Source organism: Sus scrofa, chromosome 9 (genome assembly GCF_000003025.6).
Source record: "Sus scrofa isolate TJ Tabasco breed Duroc chromosome 9, Sscrofa11.1, whole genome shotgun sequence".
In the NCBI taxonomy this organism is placed as follows: Eukaryota; Metazoa; Chordata; class Mammalia; order Artiodactyla; family Suidae; genus Sus; species Sus scrofa.
Window position 1 is genome coordinate 11,084,918 of NC_010451.4, and position 24,343 is coordinate 11,109,260.

General features: G+C 38.4%; 1 protein-coding gene across 3 annotated transcripts in view; it reads left to right on the plus strand.

Annotated features, from left to right (window-relative positions):
* The window catches only part of ACER3 (alkaline ceramidase 3), a 182,309-nt gene that overhangs the window by 99,840 nt on the left and 58,126 nt on the right, over positions 1 to 24,343 (plus strand). For all 3 annotated transcript variants that reach the window (XM_021062556.1, XM_021062554.1, XM_021062555.1), the window contains exons 3-5: positions 4,048 to 4,100; positions 20,757 to 20,809; positions 23,100 to 23,181. In XM_021062556.1, the coding sequence (XP_020918215.1) occupies positions 4,048 to 4,100; positions 20,757 to 20,809; positions 23,100 to 23,181 (188 nt within the window). The remainder of the gene's footprint in view (positions 1 to 4,047; positions 4,101 to 20,756; positions 20,810 to 23,099; positions 23,182 to 24,343) is intronic.

Sequence of the window (24,343 nt, forward strand, 5' to 3'; positions counted from 1 at the left end):
TCCGGTGTTGCCGGGAGCTGTGGTGTAGGTCTCAGATGTGGCTCAGATCCTGAGTGGCTGTGACTGTGGCGTAGGCCAGCAGCTGTAGCTCCGATTTGGCCCCTGGCCTGGGAATTTCCATATGCCATGGGTGTGGCCTTAAAAAGACAAAAAAAAAAAAAAAAAAAAAAAAAGGGAAGGAAGAAGGGAGAAAGAAAGGAAGGAACCTGCACACAGAGAGCAGGTTATTCTAATGCTACAACTTGGAAGCAACTAAGACGTCTTTCAATATATGAATGGATAAATAAACTGGTACCTCCAGACAATGGAATATTATTTAGCGTTAGAAAGATGTGTGCTATAAAGCTCTGGAAAGACATGGAGGAACCATAAATGCATATTACTAAGTGAAAGAAGCCAGTCCAAAAAGCCTACATATTGTATGATTCCAACTATATGACGTTCTGGGAAAGACAAAATTAGAGAGACAGTAGAAGATCAGTGGTACTAGAGGTTGGGGGAGTGGGAGAGATAAAGTGATACACCACATAGGATTTTCAGGACAGCAATCTCTTCTATGTAATATCATGGTGGATACATGTCATTATAAATTTGTCCATAGCCAAGAGTGAAGCTGCAAATATGAACTATGGACATTGGGTGATAATGATGTATCGGTATAGGTTCATCACTTGTAACGAATGTACCACTGAGGTGGGGGATGTTGATGGTGGGGGAGACCATGCATGTGTGGGAATGGAGGTTATATGGAAAATTTGTGTACTTTCTGTTCAGTTTTCCGACGAATCTAAAGCTGCTTTGAAAAATAAAGTCCATCAAGACACACACACACACAATGAGATAAATCTCAAGTGTGGAACATTCTATAAGAAGGGAAAAAAAAGGGAATGGGGTAATCATGAGGCAATGCCAATTAAAACCAGAATGAAATACCACCTCAGTCCATTAGGATGGGTATAATCAGAAAGATAGCCATAAACAAGTATAAGGAAGATGTGGAGAGATTTACATTACTAACGGAGGTGTAAAATGGTGCAGCCACTTTGAAGAACAGACAGAACATTGTAAAGTATAATAGAAGAAATAAAAATATTACAAAAATAAAAAACAAAAAAATTTAAAAAGTCAAGATAAAAACACCCCAAACACTTTCACAGTTCAAAATGCTAAATGTGGAGTTTCCATATGATCCATATGAGAAGGTCCAGCCTCAGCATATACCCAAGAGAAATGAAAACATACGTCTGCATAAAAACTTATACGTAATTGCTCACAGCAGAGTTATTAATAATAGCCAAAATGTAGGAAAAGCCTAAATGTCTCTTAGCTCAAACTGCCATAACTAAATATCATAGACTGGTAGGTTGAGCAATAAACAGTTACTTCTCACAGTTGTGGAGATTAGGAAGTCCAAGATCAAGGTGCTGGCTGATTCTGGTGAGAGCCCTCGTCTCGGCTTGCAGAGGGCCACCTTCTCCCTGTGCCCTCCGTGGCCACGCTTTATTGCATATGACTGGGACAAGAGGGGGGTCCTGTCTCTTTTCTTACAAGGACACTAATCCCATCATGGGGGCCTTACCCTCCTGACCTCATCTAAACCTATTTACTTCTCAAAGGCACCACCCCCAAATACTGTCACAGTGGGGATTAGGGCTTCAATATACGAATTTGTAGGGAACACAAACATGCAGTCCTTAACAATGTCCATCAGCTGGTTAATAGATAAATAAAATGTAGTATGTTAATACAGTGGACTATTATATGTGAATTATGTCTCAGTAAAGCTAGTAAATTTTAGCAAAAATGGTGGTTTGCTTTAAAGTGGCAAAATATAAAATACTGCATAGAAAATGGTGATGTTCTGTTACATTTCTTTGCATTCTAAATGGAATGTTGAAATAAACTAGTTTTTTTTTAATTAGACTTTTAATGGCTATATAATAAACAGTAACAAGAGAACATTTAGAAAGATTTGAATAAACAGTCCTTGAGTGAGGCATGATTAAGTGGCTAGTCTGACTTTCAGGATGGATAGTCATCCACTTCATTTTTATTTTTTTACTTTATAGTATATTATTTGGCTTTATTTTATTTTTTGCTTTTTAGGGTCACACCGTGGCATATGGAGGTTCCCAGGCTAGGGGTTGAATCAGAGCTACAGCTGCTGACCTATGCCACAGTCACAGAAATGCAGGATCTGAACCATGTCTGTGACCTACACCACAGCTTATAGCAACACCGGATCCTTAACACACTGAGAGAGGCCAGGAATTGAACCTGCAACCTCATGGTTACTAGTTGGATTGGTTTCCACTGCGCCACGACGAGAACTCCTTTATTTGACTTTAAATAACTCAGAGGGTTTGTTTTTTTCCCTCCTTCCATATCTACTTTACATCTTTCAGTTTTTCCTTTGGAAAAAGGCAATCATCCCACTCCCCCATTTCTTTAGTAAAATGAGTAAATACTTCTTTCATTTCACTTGGAGCATTAAAAATAGTGTGATTATGTCAATAATGACTTTTTTAAAAGCAAGAGTAACAAAGAGTTTGAACTTTTTCTCCAGTGGCTTTATACAAATGATTTGGTGACATCCACTTTTACTATGTTTGTTGGGGTAATAACTCTTACATCCAGAGGCTGACTCTTCTGGCATCATTCTTATTTTCTCTTTCTTCATAAGTCCCTTGTCTGTGCTCCCATGGTACTCTTTTAAAAAATCATCTGCAATTCTGGTATCTCTTATTTATCTGCCTGTCTCCTCCATTAGACTACATCCTTCATTAAGGCCAATGACTGGATCTCATCTTTGTACCTCAGCATCTGTAACTGAATTTGGCAAATAGGAATTCCTCACTAAGGGCTTGTTGAACTGAACTTAATCACAGTAAAAGCTGCATTATCTGATATGATAGGGACTGATATTTAGTCTATGAATTTTTAGAGTCAAAGCTGTGATTATTAAAAAATGTATATACCCACCTTCATGTTTTAATTAAGACATACAGTTGTATAATCTTTGACAATTATTGATGTAGAGCATGGCCTTTGATTATTATAGTTCTGTTTAGTCTTTCTTGCATTAAAAAACAAACGTTTTATCCCCCAAATAAAAAAGTTTATTTTAAATAGAGGTACTTGGAAAGAACTTGAGACTTAAATACAGACTCTTGGAATTCCCATCGTGGCGCAGTGGTTAACGAATCCGACTAGGAACTATGAGGTTGCGGGTTCGGTCCTTGCGCTTGGTCAGTGGGTTAACGATCCGGCATTGCCCTGAGCTGTGGTGTAGGTTGCAGACGCGGCTCGGATCCTGCGTTGTTGTGGCTCTGGCGTAGGCCAGTGGCTACAGCTCCGATTCGACCCCTAGCCTGGGAACCTCCATATGCGAGGGAGTGGCCCAAAGAAATAGCAAAAAGACAAAAATAAATAAATAAATAAATAAATAAATAAATACAGACTCTTTAGATTTTTACTTTTTCCCACTCTATAAGATATATTATCCATATTTAGTTTAAAGCAACTTTTATTAGCAACTCAGTTTTATTGAGTATGTTAAGCATTTTAAATAGTTTTTTTTTAATAGAAACAACAGCTCTCTTTTTATAGTCATATTTCTGATAACTAAAGACAGTGGCAGTAACAGGTTTGGGAACAAGCATAACTGACTGACTCTTAGTAAGCATATGACTCAGCTATTTGGCCAAGTGCAAGGAACCACTCACTGAAGTGTAGCTAACCAGCTATGATCATTAAAGCTTATCCTGAGTATCAGGTAATATATTTTATAGAAAGAATGGAGGATGTTGATTATCTAGTAAATACCTAGTGGAGGGAATTTAGGAGGATGTGTGCTTGTTTTTTCTATACCAAAATTTCATCAATTACAGATAGAGCTAGGGAAAGTATGTTATATCCTGCCATGAGATTTCATAAATTTGTTCTTAAAACTCAGTGCTTTGAAATGTCTTATTATCTTCTCAAGTCACTCTGGCCACCCCAAAGAATTTCATGCTAATTTTTTTTATTTGTTTGTTTTAATTTCAGTGGTAGGAATGGGATCCTGGTGCTTCCACATGACTCTGAAATACGAAATGCAGGTCAGTAATGACAAAATTGACTATATGCTTACTCTCTTAATCCAGAGACACTTCAAATTTGAGGGAAGAACATTACTAGAGGATGATACTGAGACAAGAAAAAAAAGATGAGATTTATAATCTCTGGAGTTTTTACTTCAGGCCAAAGTATCCAGATTAAGTAAGCAAGCAAATAAGTTGTCCATAGAGAAAACAGATCAGAGCAGTATGGGTTGTTTCTTTTGTTTGTTTTTTTGGCTGCCCCTGAAGTACATGGAAGTTCTCCGGCTAGGGGTCAAATTGGAGCTGCAGCTGCAGGCCTGTACCGCAGCCACAGCAACCCTGCATCCAAGCCACAGCTGTGGCAGTGCTGGATTTTTTAACCCACTGAGCAAGACCAAAGATTGAACCTGCACTCTCATAGACATTGTGGTTCTTAACCCACTGAGCACAACAGGAACTCCCCAGTATAGGTTTTTTGACCACCTCTGTGCAGGCATGTATGGTTTTAGAGCAGGATTAGACAGTAGAGTCCCATGGAGACATCTTAAGAAGATAAAAATCAGTTCACAAAAATAATATATTCTTATTCTTAGCTGCCTACCTTCCCTGTGTCTCTCTTATGGCATCAATTTGAATGGTCTGGTACCTCTAGCTAGCAAGGTTTTAGAGCTATGCAAGGATTTTTATTTACTGTTCTTGCTCTAAGAGGGCCATATATCTAGTTGTCATTCTTTTAACCTTTTTATTCCCCATCACTAACACAGAAACTTCTAGAATAGCATTATCCAGTAGAAATATAATGTAATACATATGTCATTTAAAAATTTACAGGAATTCCCATTGTTGCTCAGTGGATTAAGAACCCGACATAGTCTTAATGAGGATTCAGGTTCGATCCTTGGCCCTACTCAGTGGATTAAGGATCCGGCGTTGCCACAAGCTGTGTGTGGCGTAGATCACTGATGGGATCACAGATGTGGCTTGGATCCAGTGTTGCTGTGGCTGTGGTGTAGGCTGGCAGCTGCAGCTCTGAGTTGACCCTTGGCCCAGGAACTTCTGCAAATGGAGCCTTAAAAAAGAAAAAAAAAATTTTTTTTTCTAGTAGCCACATTTTAAAAAGCCACATTAAAAAATAGGTGAAATTAACTTTAATAATATGTTTTAGGAGTTCCCGTCATGGCGTAGTGGTTGGCGAATCCGACTAGGAACCATGAGGTTGCGGGTTCGATCCCTGCCCTTGCTCAGTGGGTTAACGATCTGGCGTTGCCGTGGGCTGTGGTGTAGGTTGCAGACGCGGCTCGGATCCCGCGTTGCTGTGGCTCTGGCGTAGGCCGGTGGCTACAGCTCCGATTCAACCCCTAGCCTGGGAACCTCCATATGCCGCGGGAGCGGCCCAAGAAATAGCAACAACAACAACAACAAAAAGACAAAAAAAAAAAAATAATATGTTTTAGGTAGTTGCTGTTGTAGCTCGGTGGGTTAACACGACATAGTGTCCATGAGGATATGGGTTCAACTCAGCCTTGCTCAGTGGATTGAGGATCTGGTATTGCTATAAGCTATGGTGCAGGTCACACCTTTGGCTCGAATTTGATCCCTGGCCCAGGAACTTCCATATGCCACAGGTGCAGCCATAAAATTAAAAATAATAATAATATATTTTAGTTAACCCAGTATGCCTAAAGTATTACTTCAACATGTAATCAATATAAAAATTTATTAATGAAGCGTTTCACAGATGGAAATCCGGTGTATATTTCATACTTGCTGTGTATCTCAATTTTGATTAGGTTTATTTCAAGTGCTCAGTAGCCATGTAAGGCTAGTGGCTATTGTATTAGATAGTGTTATTCTGGAAGGATATGTGTATAACAACAGTCTCTATTACAGTCAGTTATTGATTATAGCTATATTAAATATATGAGTTAATTCTTAGGATTGATTCTAATGTTTATATATTTGTAATAAGGTGTCATTTGTGCTGCACATACCATGCTTGACTCGGAGAATACATAGATGAGTACATAGGTCTGACCTAATCAAGCACAGAATACATTTCTCGCTCTTTCTGGCTGGGAAAACAGACTTATGAACAGTGATATAATGGCAATTATATTTTAAGAAATACAAATAATCTGTGACAGTGGTGGAGCTTAGAAGAATCTATACTTGTTAAGACATTTAAGCAGAATCTGAAAGTATTAGTTGAAACTTTTTACATAGTGGCATACTATACTTGTACTATGGCAGAAGCAGAAGCAGAGAGTCATTGCAGTGGTGGTATACCTGACAACGGTAATAAAGCTAGAGCTTCTAGTGTGTTTGGAGAAGTGGTAAGAATGATATTCAAAATAAATAACTGTATGGTAAGAATACAAGCTATCAGAATGATGTTACCAGTGAGCGGCAGCTAAATAATAACCTTGAAAATAAGGCTTTGCATTTTATCATACTGAAAAAAATTAGAATTTGTCCAGTTTAGCAATCATCTAGTGATTTCATATATACTCGCTTAGTTATTATTCATGTTTTATAAATTGCAATACTAGAGGTGAAAGAGGCTAATTGATTTGATCAAAATTAACCACAGTTTATAAATGATATCCACACATATACACACATCGCATGTGGGCATGTACACATGCATACGTATTTCTCTCCACACACACACACGTATATATATATATCCATTCTCTAGCTCTGTTCACAAGAGGACCTGGGAGCTGGGAACCCCAATACCAAAGAACACACCTAACATCCAGATCTGGTTTCTAAAGGTCATTCTTGAACCTGAGTGAATTTTGAGGGCTGGGGCAGAAAAAAGGACAGTATGAGTCTGGAACATCTTTTTGTGCCAGAAAGAATATAAATGGTAAAAGCACGGTGGGAACATATCAAAAGGACACTGAAGCCAACGTGAAGGGATATTCACTGACCCATTTGAGATAATTTGAGCATCTAAATAGACATTGATAGTAACAGATTCTAACAGTTATTAAACTCATTGAAGTTATTAAACCCATTGAATGAGATGGGAAATCATGATTTCATATTCAAACAATATATTACATAATAAATAGTAATAGTAAATTATTATGAATAAAAGTTTGATGTTGGATTTACATAGTTTCAAAGTACCTTACCACCAAATAATTACAAGAGGAAAAAGATGTACAATGGGGAAGATTAGCAGGTAACACCTTAATCAAGGTGTCAGGATGAGCATCTTCATGATGGGAGAAATCAAAGCTGTATGCTGTCTGATAGGATGCAGTGGCAAAAACATAGCATACCTCTCTGATACTCTTGCCACAGATGCATAATCTGAATCTAGTCATATGGAAACATCAGACCAAATCAAATTGAGTGACATTCTGGAAAAGAACTGTCATGTAATTTTCAAAAGTATCTATATGTTCATAGTCATAAAATCAAAAGATTGAGGAAATGTTCAAGACTAAAGAAAACGAAAAACATATGGCAAATACATGTGTAATTCTGGACTGGATCCTGTGTGTGTGTGTGTGCATGCTTATATTTATACTTATGATATTATTGGGATGCTTGGAAAAACTTGGAGTCTGAGGATTACATGGTAATAATCAAAGTTAATTTCCTGATTTTGTTGTCGATAATATTGTCAATACGCAGGCGAATGTCTTTTTTAAAGATGGAATTTCACATACCATAAAATATACCCCCCCCCTTTTTTTTTTATCTTTTCTAGGGCCGTACCCATGGCATATGGAGGTTACCAGGCTAGAGGTCCAATCAGAGCTGTAGCCTCTGGCCACAGCCACAGCAACGCGGGATCCGAGCTGCGTCTGTGACCTACACCACAGCTCACGGCAATGCCGGATCCTTAACCCACTGAAAAAGGCCAGGAATCGAACCCACAACCTCATGGTTCCTATTGGATTCGCTAACCACTGAGCCACGACGGGAACTCCACCCTTTTAAAGTATATGAATTAATCTTTTTAAGTATACTTACAAAATTATGGAACCATCACCAATCTCTAATTCCAGAACATTTTCATCATCTCAAAGAGAAATCCCATTCCCAATAACAGTCATTACCCATTAGTCCCTCTACCTAGCCTTGACAACCACTAGTCCTCTCTTTGTCTCTCTGGTTTTGCCTGTTCCGGACATTTCATGGCAGTGGATTGTATAGTATGTATTGTTTTGTGTCTGGCTTCTTTCGCTTAAGCCAAATAATATTTCATTGTTAGGATATACCACATTTTGTTTATCCATTTATCAATTAGTGGGCATTTGGGTTGTTTCCAGTTTTTTGGCTTTTACACATAATGCTGCTATATATATAAATTTTTGTGTGATGTATGCTTTCATTTCTCTTAGGTGTATACTTAGGAGTGGAATTGCTAACTATGGTTTAACCTTTTGATGACTCTGTATACTATTTTCCAAAGTGGCTGCAACAGTTTACATTCCCACTGGCAATTATCCATATCCTTGCCAGTGCTTGTTATTGTCTGTCCTTTTGATCATAGCCATCCTAGTGGGTGTGAAGGTGTATCTCATTGAGGTTTTGTTTTACTTTTCCCTATGTTTAATGATATTGAGCATCTTTTCCTGTGTGTATTGACCATTTATATATTTTCTTAGGAGAAATGTTGCTTAATATCCTTTTTTTTCCCTATGGCTGTACCCACATATGGAAGTTCTCAGGTCAGAGATTGAATCTGAGCTTCAGCTGTGACCTACACCACAGCTGCAGCAATGCTGGACCCTTTAACCCACTATGCCAGGCCAGGGATCAAACCTGCACTTCTGCAGTGACCCAAGCTTCTGAAGTTGTATTCTTAACCCACTGTGCCACAAAGGGAAATCTCCTTTTGTCTATTTTTAAATTGAGTTATTTGCCTTTTTGTCATTTTAGTTGCTTTTGATATTATATCTAAGAAACCGTTGCTTAATCCACAGGTCACAAAGATTTATACCTGTGTTTTCTTCTAAGAGCTTTATAATTTTAGTTCGTACATTTAAAATTAGTTTTCATATTTGCTGTGAGGTAGTAGTCTAGCTTTATTCTTTTGCATGTGAATATCCAGTTGTCCAAGAAAAGATTGTTCTTTTCCCTATTAAGTTGTCTTGGAACCCCTGTCAAAAATCAGTCAGTGATAAATGTATGAGTTTATTCCTTGACTCTCAGTTCAGCTGTTCCATTGACCTATATGTACCTTGAATACTGTAGATTTGTAGTAAATTTTGAACTTAGGAGTTGTGAGTCTTCTGATTTGTTCTTTTTTTTTTTTTAATTGTTTAAGCTATTCTAGGTCCCTTGCATTTTCATAAGAATATTAAGAGTCAGCTTATCAATTTCTGCAAAAAGTTAGCTGGGATTTTAAAAGGGATTGCCTTGAACCCATACTTTGGAGAGTATTGGCATCTTAATATCATATCTTCCTATGAACACAGGATGTCTTCGCATTTATTTAAGTTTTTAATTCTTTCAATAATGTTTTAATTTTTTTCATTTTTAGAGTTTTATTGAAGTATAGTTGATTTGCAGTGTTGTGACTTTCAATGATGTTTTATAGTTTGTGTGTAATTCTTTTTAAGTTTATTCATAAGTATTATTTTCTTTTAATGCTATTGTCAGTGAAATTTCTTATTTTCATTTTCCAATTTCTCATGCCTAATGCATAGAAATACCAATGACTTTTGCATATTGCTTTTGTATTCTGCAACTCTAGTGAACTTGTTTTTTTACTTCTTACAGTTTTAATATGTGTTTATGTATGGATTTATGAGGGTTTTTGTGTATAAGATCATGTCATATGCAAATAGAGATAGTTTTACCTCTTTCTTATCAATTGAATACCTTTTACTTATTTTTCTTGCCTAATTGCCGTGACTAGAACTTCAGGAAACTTTTTTTTTTAATCAAAATATACTTGATTTACATTATTTTAATTGGTTTCAGGTGTACAGTGTAGTGATTCAGTATTTTTGCAGATTATACATCATTATAAGGTATTATAAGATAACAGCTGTAATTTCCTGTGCTATGCAAAACAATGTACATACACACTTTGAGGAAGTAATTTACTCCTAGGAATACTTCCTAAGAAAATAAACAGAGACAGGGAAAAGAGCTGTCACTAAGATGCTTATCAAATTTTTTTTGTTTTTTTTTGTTTTTTGTCTTTTTGCTATTTCTTTGGGCCGCTCCCGTGGCATTATGGAGGTTCCCAGGCTAGGGGTCGAATCGGAGCTGTAGCCACTGGCCTACGCCAGAGCCACAACAACGCGGGATCTGAGCCGCGTCTGCAACCTACACCACAGCTCACGGCAACGCCGGATCGTTAACCAACTGAGCAAGGGCAGGGATCGAACCCGCAACCTCATGGTTCCTAGTCGGATTCGTTAACCACTGCGCCACAACGGGAACTCCGATCACAGTTTTACATATGATAAAGATTTTTAGATGATCTAAATTGTTTAACAGTAGGAAAATTGTTAAATATACTGTGATACGTGTTTAAATGCAATGTGGCCATTTAAAGTAATGTTTTGAAGACCACATGAGAATGTCGTAAAACACATAAAACTTTATATAATATGACATCAACTTTATAAACAGTAGTAAAAAGATTGGAAGTACATTTTGCCTCACTTATATTCCATTTTTATGAAGTTTGTTATCCTTGGCCCCAAATTAAAAAAAATTTTTTTTTAATTTAAATTTAAATTTTTCTTTTTTGGCCGCCCAGTGGCATATGGAGTTTCTGGGCCAGAGATGAGATCCAAGCCATAGTTGGGACCTATGCTGCTGTGGCAACACTAGATCCTTAACCCACTGTGCTGGGCTGGAATTGAACCTGTGTGTCAGTATTGCAGAGACACCATCGATCTCATTGCAGCACAGTGGGAACTCCTATGGCCCCAAATTGTAATAACTCCCATGCACCCATATAGATATCCTTAAAGCCCTTGCCCCTTGCTTTTTGACAGTATTCAGCCTAGATCAAGATTTTTTTTTTTTTTTTTTTGTCTTTTTAGGGCCACACCTGCAAAATATGGAGATTCTCAGGCTAGGGGTCAAATCGGAGCTGCAGCTGCTGGCCTGTGCCACACCACAGCAATGCTGGATTTGAGCCGCATCTGCACCTACACCACAGCTCATGGCAATGCAGGACCCTTAACCCACTGAGCAAGGCCAGGGATTGAACCTGCATCCTCATGGATACTAGTCATATTTGTTTCTGCTAAGCCACAACGGGAACTCCAAGATTAAGTTTTTGCCTATTCCATGCCTGAACTGATTAGCTAAATTTTGCTCACAGAAATCACATCCCTTTGTTAAATGATCTCACTTTTAAATTATTGAACAAAAATCTCAAATAAGCACTCAGTGCCATAAAGCAGTACAATTACATTTCCCTGATAATTTCTTATTTATTTATTTATATTTGAATTTTATTACGTTTATAGGTGTACAATCATCACAAACAAATTTTAAGGCATTTCCATCCCAAACCCTCAGTGCACCCCCCCCCCCACCTGTCTCCTTTGGAAACCGTAAGTTTTTCGAAGTCTGTGAGTCAGTATCTGTTCTGCAAAGAAGTTTATTGTGTCATTTTTTCAGATTCCACATGTCAGTGATAGCATTTGGTGTTGGTGTCTCATTATCTGACTGACTTCACTATGATAATTTCTAGGTCCATCCACGTTGCTACAGTTGCTGTTATTTCCTTTCTTTTCATGGCTGAGTAATATTCGATTGTGTATATGTACCACAACTTCTTTATTCACTCCTCTGTCAATGGACATTTAGGTTGTTTCCATGTCTTAGCTATTGTAAATAGTGCTGAGATGAACAGTGGAGTACATGTGTCTTTTCGAGTCATAGTTTCCTTTGGATAGATGCCCAGAAGTGGGATTGCTGGATCTAATAGTAGTTCTATTTTTAGTTTTCTGAGGCATCTCCATACTGTTTTCCACAGTGGTTACACCAATTTACATTCCCACAGTATAATAGGGTTCCTTTTTCTCCACACCCTCCAGCATTTCTTGTTTGTAGACTTTTTGATAATGGCCATTCTGGCTGGTGTAAGGTGGTACCTCAGAGTGGTTTTGATTTTCATTTCTCTAATCATGAGTGATGTTGAACATTTTTTCATGTATTTTTTGGCCATCCATATGTCTTCTTTGGAGAATTGTCTGTTTAGATCTTCTGCCCATTTTTGATGGGGTTGTTTTTTGGTATTGAGCTGTAGGAGGTGTTTATAAATTTTGGAGATTAATCCCTTGTCAGTCGATTCATTTGCAAAGATTTTGTCCCATTCTCTGGGTTGTCTTTTCATTTTGTTTAGGGTTTCCTTTGCTGTGCAGAAACTTTTAAGTTCAATTAAGTCCATTTTTTTTTTTTTTTTTTTTTTTGCTGTGCAGAAACTTTTAAGTTCAATTAAGTCCCATTTGTTTATTTTTCTTTTTACTGACCTAAGAGGTGGATCTGAGAAGATGTTGCTGTCGTTTATGTTGGAGAGTGTTTGGCCTATGTTTCCTCTAAAAGTTTTATAGTATCTGGTTCTAGGTCTTTAATCCATTTTGTGTTTATTTTTGTGTATGGTATTCTAATTTCATTCTTTTACATGTGGCCATCCAGTTTTCCCAGCACCACTTATTGAACAAGCTGTCCTTTCTCCATTGTATATCCTTGCCTCCTTTGTCATAGATGAGTTGGCTGTAGGTGTGTGTGTTTAATTCTGGGCTTCCTATCTTGTTCCACTGATGTATATTTCTGTCTTTATGCCAGTACCATATGGTTTTGATGACTGTTGCTTTGTAGTATACTCCAAAGTCAGGGAGCCTGATTCTTCCAGCTCCATTTTTCTTTTTCAGGATTTTTTGGCTATTCTGGGTTTTTGTGCTTCCAAACAAACTTTAAAATGTTTTTTCGAGTTCTGTGAAAAATGTCCTTGATAATTTGATAGGGATTGCATTGAATCTGTAGATTGCCTTGGGTACTATAGTCATTTTGATAATATTGACTCTTCCAATCCAAGAACATGGTATGTCTTTCCATCTACTTGTGTCATCTTTGATTTCTTTCATCAGCATCTTATAGTTTTCAGAGTACAGGTCTTTTGTCTCTTTAGGTAGGTTTATTCCTAAGTATTTTATTCTTTTGGATGTGATGGTAAACGGAATTGATTCCCTAATTTCTCTTTCTGATCTTTCATTGTTAGTATATAGAAATGCTGTCGATTTCTGTGTATTAATTTTGTATCCTGTGACTTTGCCAAATTCATGGATGAGCTCTAACAGTTTTCTTGTAGAGTCTTTAGGATTCTCTAGGTATAGTATTATATCATCTGCAAATAGTGATAGTTTTATTTCTGCCTTTCCAATTTGGATTCCTTTTATTTTTTTTACTTCTCTGATTGCTGTGGCTAGAACTTCCAAAACTATGTTGAAGAGTAGTGGTGAGAGTGGACATCCTTGTCTTGTTCCTGATCTCAGCGGGAATTCTTTCAGCTTTTTACTATTGAGAATGATGTTAGCTGTGGGTCTGTCATATACAGACTTTATCATGTTTAGGTGGGTTCCCGTTATGCCCACTTTCTGAAGGGTTTTTGTCAGAAATGGGTATTGGATTTTGTCAAAGGCTTTTTCTGTGTCTATTGAGAGGATCATCTAGTTTTTATTTTTCAGTTAGTGTGATATATCATACTGCTCGATTTGTGATATTGAAGAATCCTTGCATCGCTGGGATAAATCCCACTTGGTCATGATGTACAGTCCTTTTACTGTATTGTTGGATTCGCTCTGCTAGTATTTTGTTGAGGATTTTTGCATCCATGTTCATCAGTGAAATTGGCCTGTAATTTTCTTTTTTTTTGGTATCTTTGTCTGGTTTTGGTATCAGGGTGATGGTGGCCTCATCAAATAAGTTTGGGAGTGTTCCTTCCTCTGCAATTTTTTGGAATAGTTTCACAAGGATAGATGTTAGCTCTTTTCTAAATGTTTGATAGAATTCACCTGTGAAGCCATCTGGTCCTGGACTTTTGTTTGTTGGAAGTTTTTAAATCACAGTTTCAATTTCAGTACTTGTGATTGGTCCATTCGTCTTTTCTATTTCATCTTGGTTTAGTCTTGGAAGATTGTACTTTTCTAAGAATTTTTCCATTTCTTCTAGGTTTTCTGTTTTATTGGCATATAGTTGCATATAGTAGTCTCTTATGATCCTTTGTATTTTTGTGATACCCGTTGTTACTTCCTCCTTTTTCATTTCTAATTTTATTGATTTGAGTTTTCTCTCTTTTTTGCTTGATAAGTCTGGCTAGGGTTTATCAATTTTGTTGATCTTTTCAAAGAACCAGCTTTTCGTTTCATTGAACTTTTCTATGGTTTTCTTTGTTTCTATTTCATTGATTTCTGCTCTGATCTTTATGATTTCTTTTTTCTACTAACTTCAGGTCTTATCTGTTCTTCTCTCTCTAGCTGCTTTAGATGAAAGGTTAGCTTGTTATTTGAGCTTTTTCTTGATTCCTGAGGTGGGCTTGTATTGCTATAAACTTTGCTCTTAGAATGGCTTTTGCTGCATCCCATAGGTTTTGGAGTGTCGTGTCTTTGTTGTCATTTGCTTCTAGGTATTTTTTAATTTCCTCTTTGATTTCTTCAGTTATCCATTGGTTGTTTGGTAGCATGTTGTTGAGTCTCCACGTGTTTGTGTTTTTTGCAGTTTTTTTCTTGTTGTCGATTTCCAGTTGAGTAGCCTTGTGTTTGGAAAGATGCTTAATATGATTTCAATTTTCTTAGAGTTACTAAGGTTTGATTTGTAGCCCAGGATGTGATCCATCTTAGAGAATGTTCCATGTGCACTTGAGAAGAATGTGTATTCTGTTGCTTTTGGATGGAATGTCCTATAAATATCTATTAAGTCTATCTGGTCTAGTGCTTCATTCAGGGCCTGCGTTTCCTCATTGACTTTCTGTCTGGATGATCTGTCCATTGCTGTAAGTGGGGTGTTAAAGTCTCCCACTATGGTTGTGTTATTGTCGATTTGTCCTTTTAAGGTTGTTAGCAGTTGCCTTATATATTGTGGTGAACCTATGTGGGTGTGTAAATATTTACAATTGTTATATCTTTTTGGAGTGATTCTTTGATCATTATGTAGTGACTTTCCTTGTCCCTTAAAATATTCTTCATTTTAACATCTATTTTGTCTGATACAGGTATTGCTACTCCAGCTTTCTTTTGATTCCCGTTTGCATGGAATATTTTCTTTCATCCTCTCACTTTCAGTTGTTATGTGTCCATAGAAGTGAAGTGGGTCTGTAGAAGACAGAATATATGGGTCTTGTTTTCGTATCCATTCAGCCAGTCTGTGTCTTTTGGTTGGGGTGTTTAGTTAGTCCATTAACATTTAAGGTAATTATTGATATGTATGTTCTTATTGCTGTTTTATTAATTGCTTTGGATTTGTTTTTGTTGCTCTTTTTTCTTCCTTTCTTCTCTTGTTCTCTCCTCTTGTGATTTGATGACTATCTTTTGTGTTGTATTTGAGTTGATTTTTCTTATTTGTTTGTGTATCCATTGTAGGTTTTCGGTTAGCAGTTATTCTGAAGTTTTGATCTGAGAGTCTATGTATATATGAGATTGTTTTGTTGGTCTCTTAATTGCAAATGCATCTACAGTGTCCTGCATTTGTACCCTCCACTTCGCACAATTTCTGATTTTGGCAGCATAATTGTGCATGATGATTTTGTATCTTTACTGTATATATACCTTTGCTGGTGAGCCTTGTTATTTGTGGTATTTTTGTTTCTGCTTGTAGCCTTTTCTTTTCTGCCTAGAGAAGTTCCTTTAGGATTTGTTGTAAAGCTGATTTGGTGTTGCTGAATTCTCTTAGCTTTTGCTTATCTGTGAAGCTTTTGATTTCTCCTTCAAATCTGAATGAGAGCCTTGCTGGGTAAAGTAATTTTGGCTGGAAGTTTCTCCTTTCATCACATTAAGTATATCATGCCAGTCCCTTCTGGCCTTCAGAGTTTCTGCTGAAAATCTGATAACCTTACTGGGGTTCCCTTGTGTGTTATTTCTTTCTTTTCCCCAGCTGCTTTCAGCATTTTCTCTTTGTCTTTAATTTTGGTCACTTTGATTAATATGTGTCTCAGGGTGGTCCTCCTTGGGTTTATTTTATATGGTACTCGTTGTGCTTTCCTGGATTTGAGTGAGTGGGTCCTTTCCCGTGTTAGTGACGTTTTTGGCTATTATCTCTTCGAATATTTTTTATGTCCCTTTCTCTTCTCTCTCTTCTCCTCCTGGCACCCCTATAATACAGATGTTGGTGCATTTAACTTTGTTCCAGAGTTCTCTGAGATTCTCTTCATTTGTTTTCAATCTTTTTTCTCTTTCTCTTCTGCATTCGTGATTTCCACTAATCTGTCCTCCACCTCGCTTATTCATTCTTCTGCCTCCTGTATTCTGCTGTTGGCTGCTTCTAATGAATTTTTTATTTCAGTTATTGTATTTTGCCGGAGGCCTGCTCCGGCAGCCAGGGAGCACGCACTTCCCGATTGGAGAGGGATGCAGCGTCGGCAAATGTACAATGACGGAGACAGCCTCTTTGTCCTTTCTTTCAGAGCGCTGGACTGCTCAAACTTTATTAGCAACAGTGGTTGATTATATAGACAGTTTTTCACTACAGATTACATCACAGTGTTAAAAGTCCATTGGTTAACTATTACATGGTATAGCAGCTATGCATCCTGTTTTAAGATCTCTATCTTAACTAAACTTAGTGAGTACTTTGAAGAGGCCATAAAACACAAGAATTTAGCATTTATAAACGTTGTTTGTAGACTGGTGCTTATCTTCAAAGCGTTATGGCAGGGAGACAGTGTAAGTAAATATAAACCAACTTAAACTAGCTATCACTAAAAAGCTTTTAAAATCAAAGACAAAACTCATAGCTAGGTTTTTTGGATAAGATATGGCTAACTTCTATGGACCTCCTTAAAATCCTAATAATCTAAAGTTTATTGTATAACTAGTTAATAGATAAACACTATGTTTTAACTAAGTTGGATTTAAATAGGGGAAAAGTCCTTCAGGATGAAATTTTTATTATACTATTGTTGTAATTTTGTTAAGTCACAAATCACCACAGGACAATAAGAATGGGAAATAAGAATAATAAGTAAATAATCAGGAAAGACTGAGGAAAACTGAGTAACAAATAAAGCAGCAGGAAAGACTAGGTCACCCGAGAAACAGTCCATGTTCTCCAGTGCAAACATGGAAATTGCTTTCCCAGGAAAGCCCCAGTTCTTCCCCATCAACATCAAAGTGAGAGCTGTGTACCTGAGGCCTGCCCTCGGCTTGTACCGTGCAGGCAGGCTTTCATCCTGCCCAGAGGCCCACCTTCGGCATGCACCGTTCAGGTGAGCTTTTTTCCTGACCAAAAGCCCGCCTTCGGCTTGTACTGTTCGAGTGGGCTCCCTTTCTTGGTTAAGAACCTGCCTTCAGGTTTTTCTGCCATCAGGCAAGGTCCTTTTTTTGAGTCCCTGCATTTTCTGGCTCCCCGCAGTATTTTGCATCTCTTCTTGCTTAAGTTTTATATCTTGTATTTCTTTGCTCAGTGTTTCCTGTAAATTATCCATCTTTGCCTTCAGTTTATTTCCAGTGTCTTGCATCATCTTCAGCATCAACAGTCTAAGGAGGCTGAGAATCTCCTGATCACTTAGGTGTTTTTCCAGGGTTTTTTCTTTCTCCCTTATCTGAGTTAGAGTTCTCTGTCTTTTCTAGGTTTTTGCTGTGGTGACCTTTTTGCAGATAATAGAGTTGAAGCCTCTCTTACTTCTGGTGTCTGCTCCCCTTGTGGCTGAAGTTGGTACAGGGCTTGCTGTAGGTTTCCTGATGGGAGGGACTGGTGCCTACCCACTGGTATTTGGGGCTGATTGCTATCCCTCTGGTGGGTGGGGCTTTATCTTTGGGTGAGATTAGAAGCCGCTGTATGCCTGGGGGGTCTTTAGGCAGCCTGTTACTGATGGGTGGGGCTGTGATCCCACCTGGATTGTTGTTTGGCCTGGGGTTTCTCAGCACTGATGGGTGAGGCCAGATTTTCCCAAAATGGCCACCGCCAGAGAAATGCAGCCTGATGAGTATTCCCAAGAGCTTTGCTTCCAATGCCTTTCCCCCACAACAAGCCACATTCACCCCCTGTTTCCCCAGGAGATCCTCTAAGAGCTTCAGTCAGGTCCGACCTAGATTCCTATGGAGGCTTTGCTTTGCCTTGGGACCCAGTGCATGTGAACGTCTGTGTGAGCCTTTCAAGAATGGGGTCTCCGCTCCCCCAGTCCTGTGGAGCTCCTTCGCACAAGCCCCACTGGCCTTCAATGCCAGATGCTCCAGGGGCTCTTTCTCCCAGTGCCAGATCCCCATGCGTGGGGGCTTGACGTGGGGCTCAGAACTCTCACTCCTGTAGATGAGTCTCTGTGAACCAGTGACTTTCCAGTCTGTGGGGCTTCCCACTTGGGAGGTATGGGGTTGCCTATATCGCATAATCGCCCCTCCTACCTCTTGGTGTGGCCTCCTCTTTGTCTTCTGGAGTAGGAGATCTTTTTGAAAGTTTCCAGTCCATTTGGTTGTAATTTTGTTGTTTGATGAGAGAAGTTGAGCTCCAGTCCTTCTAATCTGCCATCTTAATCCTGTCTCCCGCTTTCAACATTTAATTAGAACTCCTAATCTTTTCCAGCTTCCAGAGGCTTCCCACATTCCTCAGCTGGTGTCTGCCTTCCTCTGTTTTCAAAACCAGCAAGAGGGGTTCAGGTCTCTCCCATGCTGCCATGTCTCTGATTTTTCCTCCCTAATTTCATTTACCATTCTCCAGAACAGTTATTTCACTCCTGTTCCTTTCTTTAGATTTCTTTTTACATCTCTTTTGCCTCATACCCTATTCTCCTCACTGAGATCTTCTTCATTATTTCATTGAGAATATAGAAAGAATCAATTAAGAACTCCCTCATTTTTCTGTCATCACCTTCTCCTCCTGTTGTTATGGAAGAAAGGTACCAGATCCTGTCAAAGATCAGTGTCCCCTTCCCAGGACTCTGAATTTATCTCCTCCCTCCTACTCAAAGATTTCACTCCTGCTCTTAACATATCCCACCCCAGTCTTTTGCTCCACTACAGTCTTTAGAAAGTCACTGCATTCAGCCACTGTCATCTGCATACAGACATGTTCAGATAGTTCCTATCTTTTGGAAATTATTCCTCCTTTGACCCTGTGTCCAGACTAGCTGTTGAGTCATTGTTCAGTTCCTTATCACATCACAACTACTTGATTGTCTGTGCTCTTTCTCCACTTACTCCCTCTCTTTCCCTTCTAACCCAGTTAGGCCTCTCTTCCCTTTACTTCGCAGAAACTGCTGGGGTCAAGGTCAACAGTGACCTTCATCTTGCCAGATGCAATAGATGCATTTTTTTTCTTCTTCTTATTTGACCTTTCAGTAGCATTCCATGTAATGTTTGCTTTTTTCTTCATAAAACATTTGTCTTGGCTCCCAAGTTTTCCTTGTCTTATGGAAAGGGGAATTACCCCAGCTTTCTTTGTTACTTACCCCACTATCCTCTCTTAGTCCTGGGCTACCTTCTCTGTATTTTCTGCTAGATGATCTTACATAATCTCAAAGCTATGAATATGCTCTATATGCTCATGATTCAAAACATCTGTCTTCAGTTCTGACCTTACCTTAGAGATCTAGATTTGTAAATCTATCTTTTTTTTTTTTTGCTTTTTTTTAGTGCCGCATTTGTGGCACATAGAAGTCCCCAGGCTAGGGGTCGAACTGGAACCACAGATGCTAGCCCACGCCATAGCCATAGCAACACAGGATCCAGGTCACATTCGCGACCCACACCATAGCCCACGGCAACGCCGGATCCTCAACCCACTGAGCAAGGCCAGGGATCGAACCTGCATCTACCTGATTAGATTGTAAATTCCTTGAGAGTAGTGAATTTGTCTTTTCATCATATTCTCAGCTCCTAATGTGTTGCCCAGCACATAGATATATTATTAAAAAATTAATAAATGCATATCTATTGAATACATTCTCTAGGATTGATTTCAGTATTAGGAATAACTTAACCTCAGCACTTAGCTTAGTGTCCAGCTTGTCATTTAATACGTACATAATAGCTATGGTTATTATTGCTAATACTATGGGTATTATTTTTCAGAGACATTTAGACATCACTTAGATTACCTGGCTTCTCCAGCCATTAGTATCTCTTCTTGTGTGTATGAGTGGACATTTTACTTATCTTAGGTGCTATAGGATGGGGGAAAAGCAAAAGAATACTGATAGGTAGGACCTGTCACCTGTAGATGGTGGACATCATTCTTTTCTGGAGATATGATTGTTGTTTATGATACTGAGTGATCCAAGCTGTCCAGTGAGTCAGGCATCCTACTTAGGTATATATGGTAGGATAGTCATCTGGATAGATAAACTCATTTGTTCAGAAACAACTAAATATATATACCCAGAGTAAATTTGATGATGATGAATATATGAGGATTAGTAAGAGATTATTAGATTATAAGAGGTCTTAATCATTCTGATGTTTTACTTTAGATTCACATAATAATTGCAGGTCTGCAATATTCAAGTCTTGATGTCTTTGTTTCTTATAGCTCTTGGATGAACTCCCAATGATTTACAGCTGTTGTATATTCGTGTACTGCATGTAAGTATTTATGTTCATAATTCATTTCCTTGATATGTTTTGAAATTCATATTTGCGTCATAGGAAAGTAATATAATTAATTCAGTTTTATTCCTGGGACATTATAATAGTGCAGAAGATGACTTTTGTGATCTCAATGAAGAGTATTATCTCTGGGAGTTCCCGTTGTGGCGCAGTGGTTAACGAATCCGACTAGGAACCATGAGGTTGCAGGTTCGGTCCCTGCCCTTGCTCAGTGGGTTAATGATCCGGCGTTGCCATGAGCTGTGGTGTAGGTTGCAGACGCGGCTCGGATCCCGTGTTGCTGTGGCTCTGGCGTAGGCTGGTGGCTACAGCTCCGATTGGACCCCTAGCCTGGGAACCTCCATATGCCGTGGGAGCAGCCCAAGAAATGACAAAAAAAAAAAAAAAAAAAAAGAGTATCATCTCTGTAAAGTTATAATAATGTTTATAAATTTTTGTGATCTCAAGACCTTATAGCCAGTTTAAACAGGATCTTACTTAAATTTGACTTAAATTGCATAATTTGCCTTTCCTGTAGTTATAAATATGTAAAAATTTAGGTAAGTATTTTAAATATCATGTGTTTTATGTATTATATATTAGTATTATATATTTATCTACTCTATACCTATAATTGTGCTGAGCAGCATACAAAGTCTTCTCTAATTTCTCACAGTTGTGCAAGATAAATGGGTATTTTCCTCATTTTATCTAGGGCTATGAGGAGAGCTTATCCTTAGGTGACTTGCTTAAGGTTATGCAGTTAGTAAGAGTCAGAGTTAGAAACTGGGCTACAAGATTAATAACCAAAACCTGTAAAGTCTACTTTCTGTTCCCTAGTGCTAGTACTTAAGACTTCTCTGAACCCCTTACGTGATGGTTATGATTCTTTTCAACATGATCATTATCGCTAGCTCAAGAATATCTTCTAAAGATATGTAAAAATTAAAATAGTTTGAAAAAATATATTATTCAAAGTACATCATTGAAGACTTTTAGTGTAAAGTTAAAATAATTTTAAATTATTTTAGGCTTTGTGGGTCTGTTGTTTCTGTTGCAGCTCTTTAACTCTGCTGTTGTAGTGTAAGAATAGCCGTAGGTAATAGGTAAACCAATGGGTGTGACAGTTTCCAGTAAATTTTATTTACAAAAACAGGCTTAGGTTGAGAAATTGGTTCTTGAACTATAATTTGCTGCCCCGATCTAGAAAAATATTTTCAGATGAACTTTTTAATAAGTCATCGAGTCACAGATTTTAAAGTAAAAGAGATCTTGGAGTTCCCATTATGGTACAGTAGAAATAAATTCACCTAGTATGCATGAGAATGTGGGTTCACTGCCTGGCCTTGCTCAATGGGTCATGGATCTGGCATTGCTGTGAGCTGTAGTGTAGGTCTCAGATGCAGCTTGGATCCTGTGTTGCTGTGGCTGTAGCATAGGCCGGCAGCTATAGCTCTGATTTGACCCCTAGCCTAGGAACTTCCATGTGCCGTGGGTATGGCTCTAAAAAGAAAAAAAAAAAAAAGTTGGATATGTAACTCGTAGGTAAAAATATGTTCATATTTCCTTATTCATTGGATGTTTCCTAGGTGTCAGCCTATCCTAGCGAGTAGGCATATGAAGAGAAAGTGATTTTATCCCTGCACACAAGGCATTCAGTCTGGTTCGGGAGACAGCTAAGCAAAGAAACAGTTGTAATAGAGTGGTATTTTCTGTGACAGTGTATCTTAGCCAGGGATCATTAGTTCCAAAAAGGAAAAACCTACTCAAGCCACTTGATTTATGGGAGATGTTTTTATTGTGAGGACATGAGGGAATTATAAGGTACCCAGTAGCAGGAAGTACAGACAGCTCACTAGAACTGGAAGGGCAGCTTCTTTCTCTCTTCCTCTTTTCTCCATTCCTTCTCTCCACATGGCTTCAAGCCTCTATCCGCTCTTATTTTTCTCTTCCTGCAGATCACCTCTGCTCACTCATCTACTTCAAGTAGCATCAGACCTTGAGTCCACATGGCTTTACACTTGGACTCTCTACACTTGATTCAGTCTCTGGCTCCCAAACTCCAAATACTCAGAAGAGAGGCTCTCATTGGCCCAGTTTAAGTCAGGTGCCTATTCCTGGTCTGGCAGCCTGTTAGAGGCTGTAGGTTCTCTAAGATGAGAAGAACTGACTGGGCATCACTAGACCCAGGGATGTGTATGCAAGTGGTAAAACAGCATCCTGTTGTTTTCTTAGTTATGTATTCTAAAACAGGTTTCTTTCTCTCTCTCTCTTTTGTCTTTTTAAGGTTTGAATGTTTCAAGACGAAGAGCTCTGTAAACTACCATCTGCTTTTTACCTTAGTCCTATTCAGTTTAATAGTAACTACAGTAAGTCATATTTTGTTTCTAAAAGATTAAGTATGTGAACTGGCCATTTATAGAGTTTGGTACATTTTGCTTCAAGTGTTTGCTTCATGCTGTTCAAACTGAAATATTTCTATGCAAAACTCACAGATATTTCTCCTTTGTTGCCTGTAATAGGTATTATTTCTTAACAAAATTTGAAACATCTCTTTAAAAAACTTTTTTTTTTCGGAGTTCCCATCGTGGCACAGTGGTTAACAAATCCAACTAGGAACCATGAGGTTGCGGGTTCCGTCCCTGGCCTTGCTCAGTGGGTTAACGATCCGGCGTTGCTGTGAGCTGTGGTGTAGGTTGCAGACGCAGCTCGGATCCCATGTTGCTGTGGCTCTGGCGTAGGCCGGCGGCTACAGCTCCGATTGGACCCCTAGCCTGGGAACCTCCATATGCCGCGGGAGCAGCCCAAAGAAATAGCAAAAAAAAGACAAAAAAAAAAATTTTTTTTTCTTACAAAAGGGGAAAAAGTCAAAATGCAAATATTTAGTAGCAATGGAAAAAAATTAACTTTTCCTCATGGATGAACGCACTACCTCCAATTTGTTTAAAAAGAAAAGTGAGAGTAGGGGGTTGGTTCTGCTTTGTTGGGCCTAGCGTGGCTATTTTAATGGTTAACCTTTTCCAAAAAGGTTGAGATAACTGATCACTTCTGATCCTATCCTAGTGCTTTTTGTCCTCAAGTGAATTACATTATGTTCGGAGATTGTCATTTCAACAAACTTTTATTACAAACCTACCATATCAGGTGGTAGAAAATACAAAGATGACTAAGAAGTAGTCGCTATGCTTGAGGAGTGCGTTCTAATGGAGAAGTCAAACATGTAAACAAAGAACTGAATCAAAAGAGGGTAATTTCATAGTTCCCGCCTGGCACCGTGGGTTAAGAATCCAGTTGCAGTGGCTCAGGTTGCTGCAGAAGTGTGTGTTAGATCCCTGGACTGGCATAAAGGATCTGGCATTGCCGCAGCTGTGGCCTAGATCACAGCTGTGGCTTGGATTCAAGCCCTGGCCTTGGAACTTGCATGTGTCATGGGTGCAGCCTTTAAAAAAAAATGATAATTGCAATAATAGAGGTAAAAACTAGTTATATAATGATGACATAGAAAAGAATTAATGGAGATTTCCTGACTGG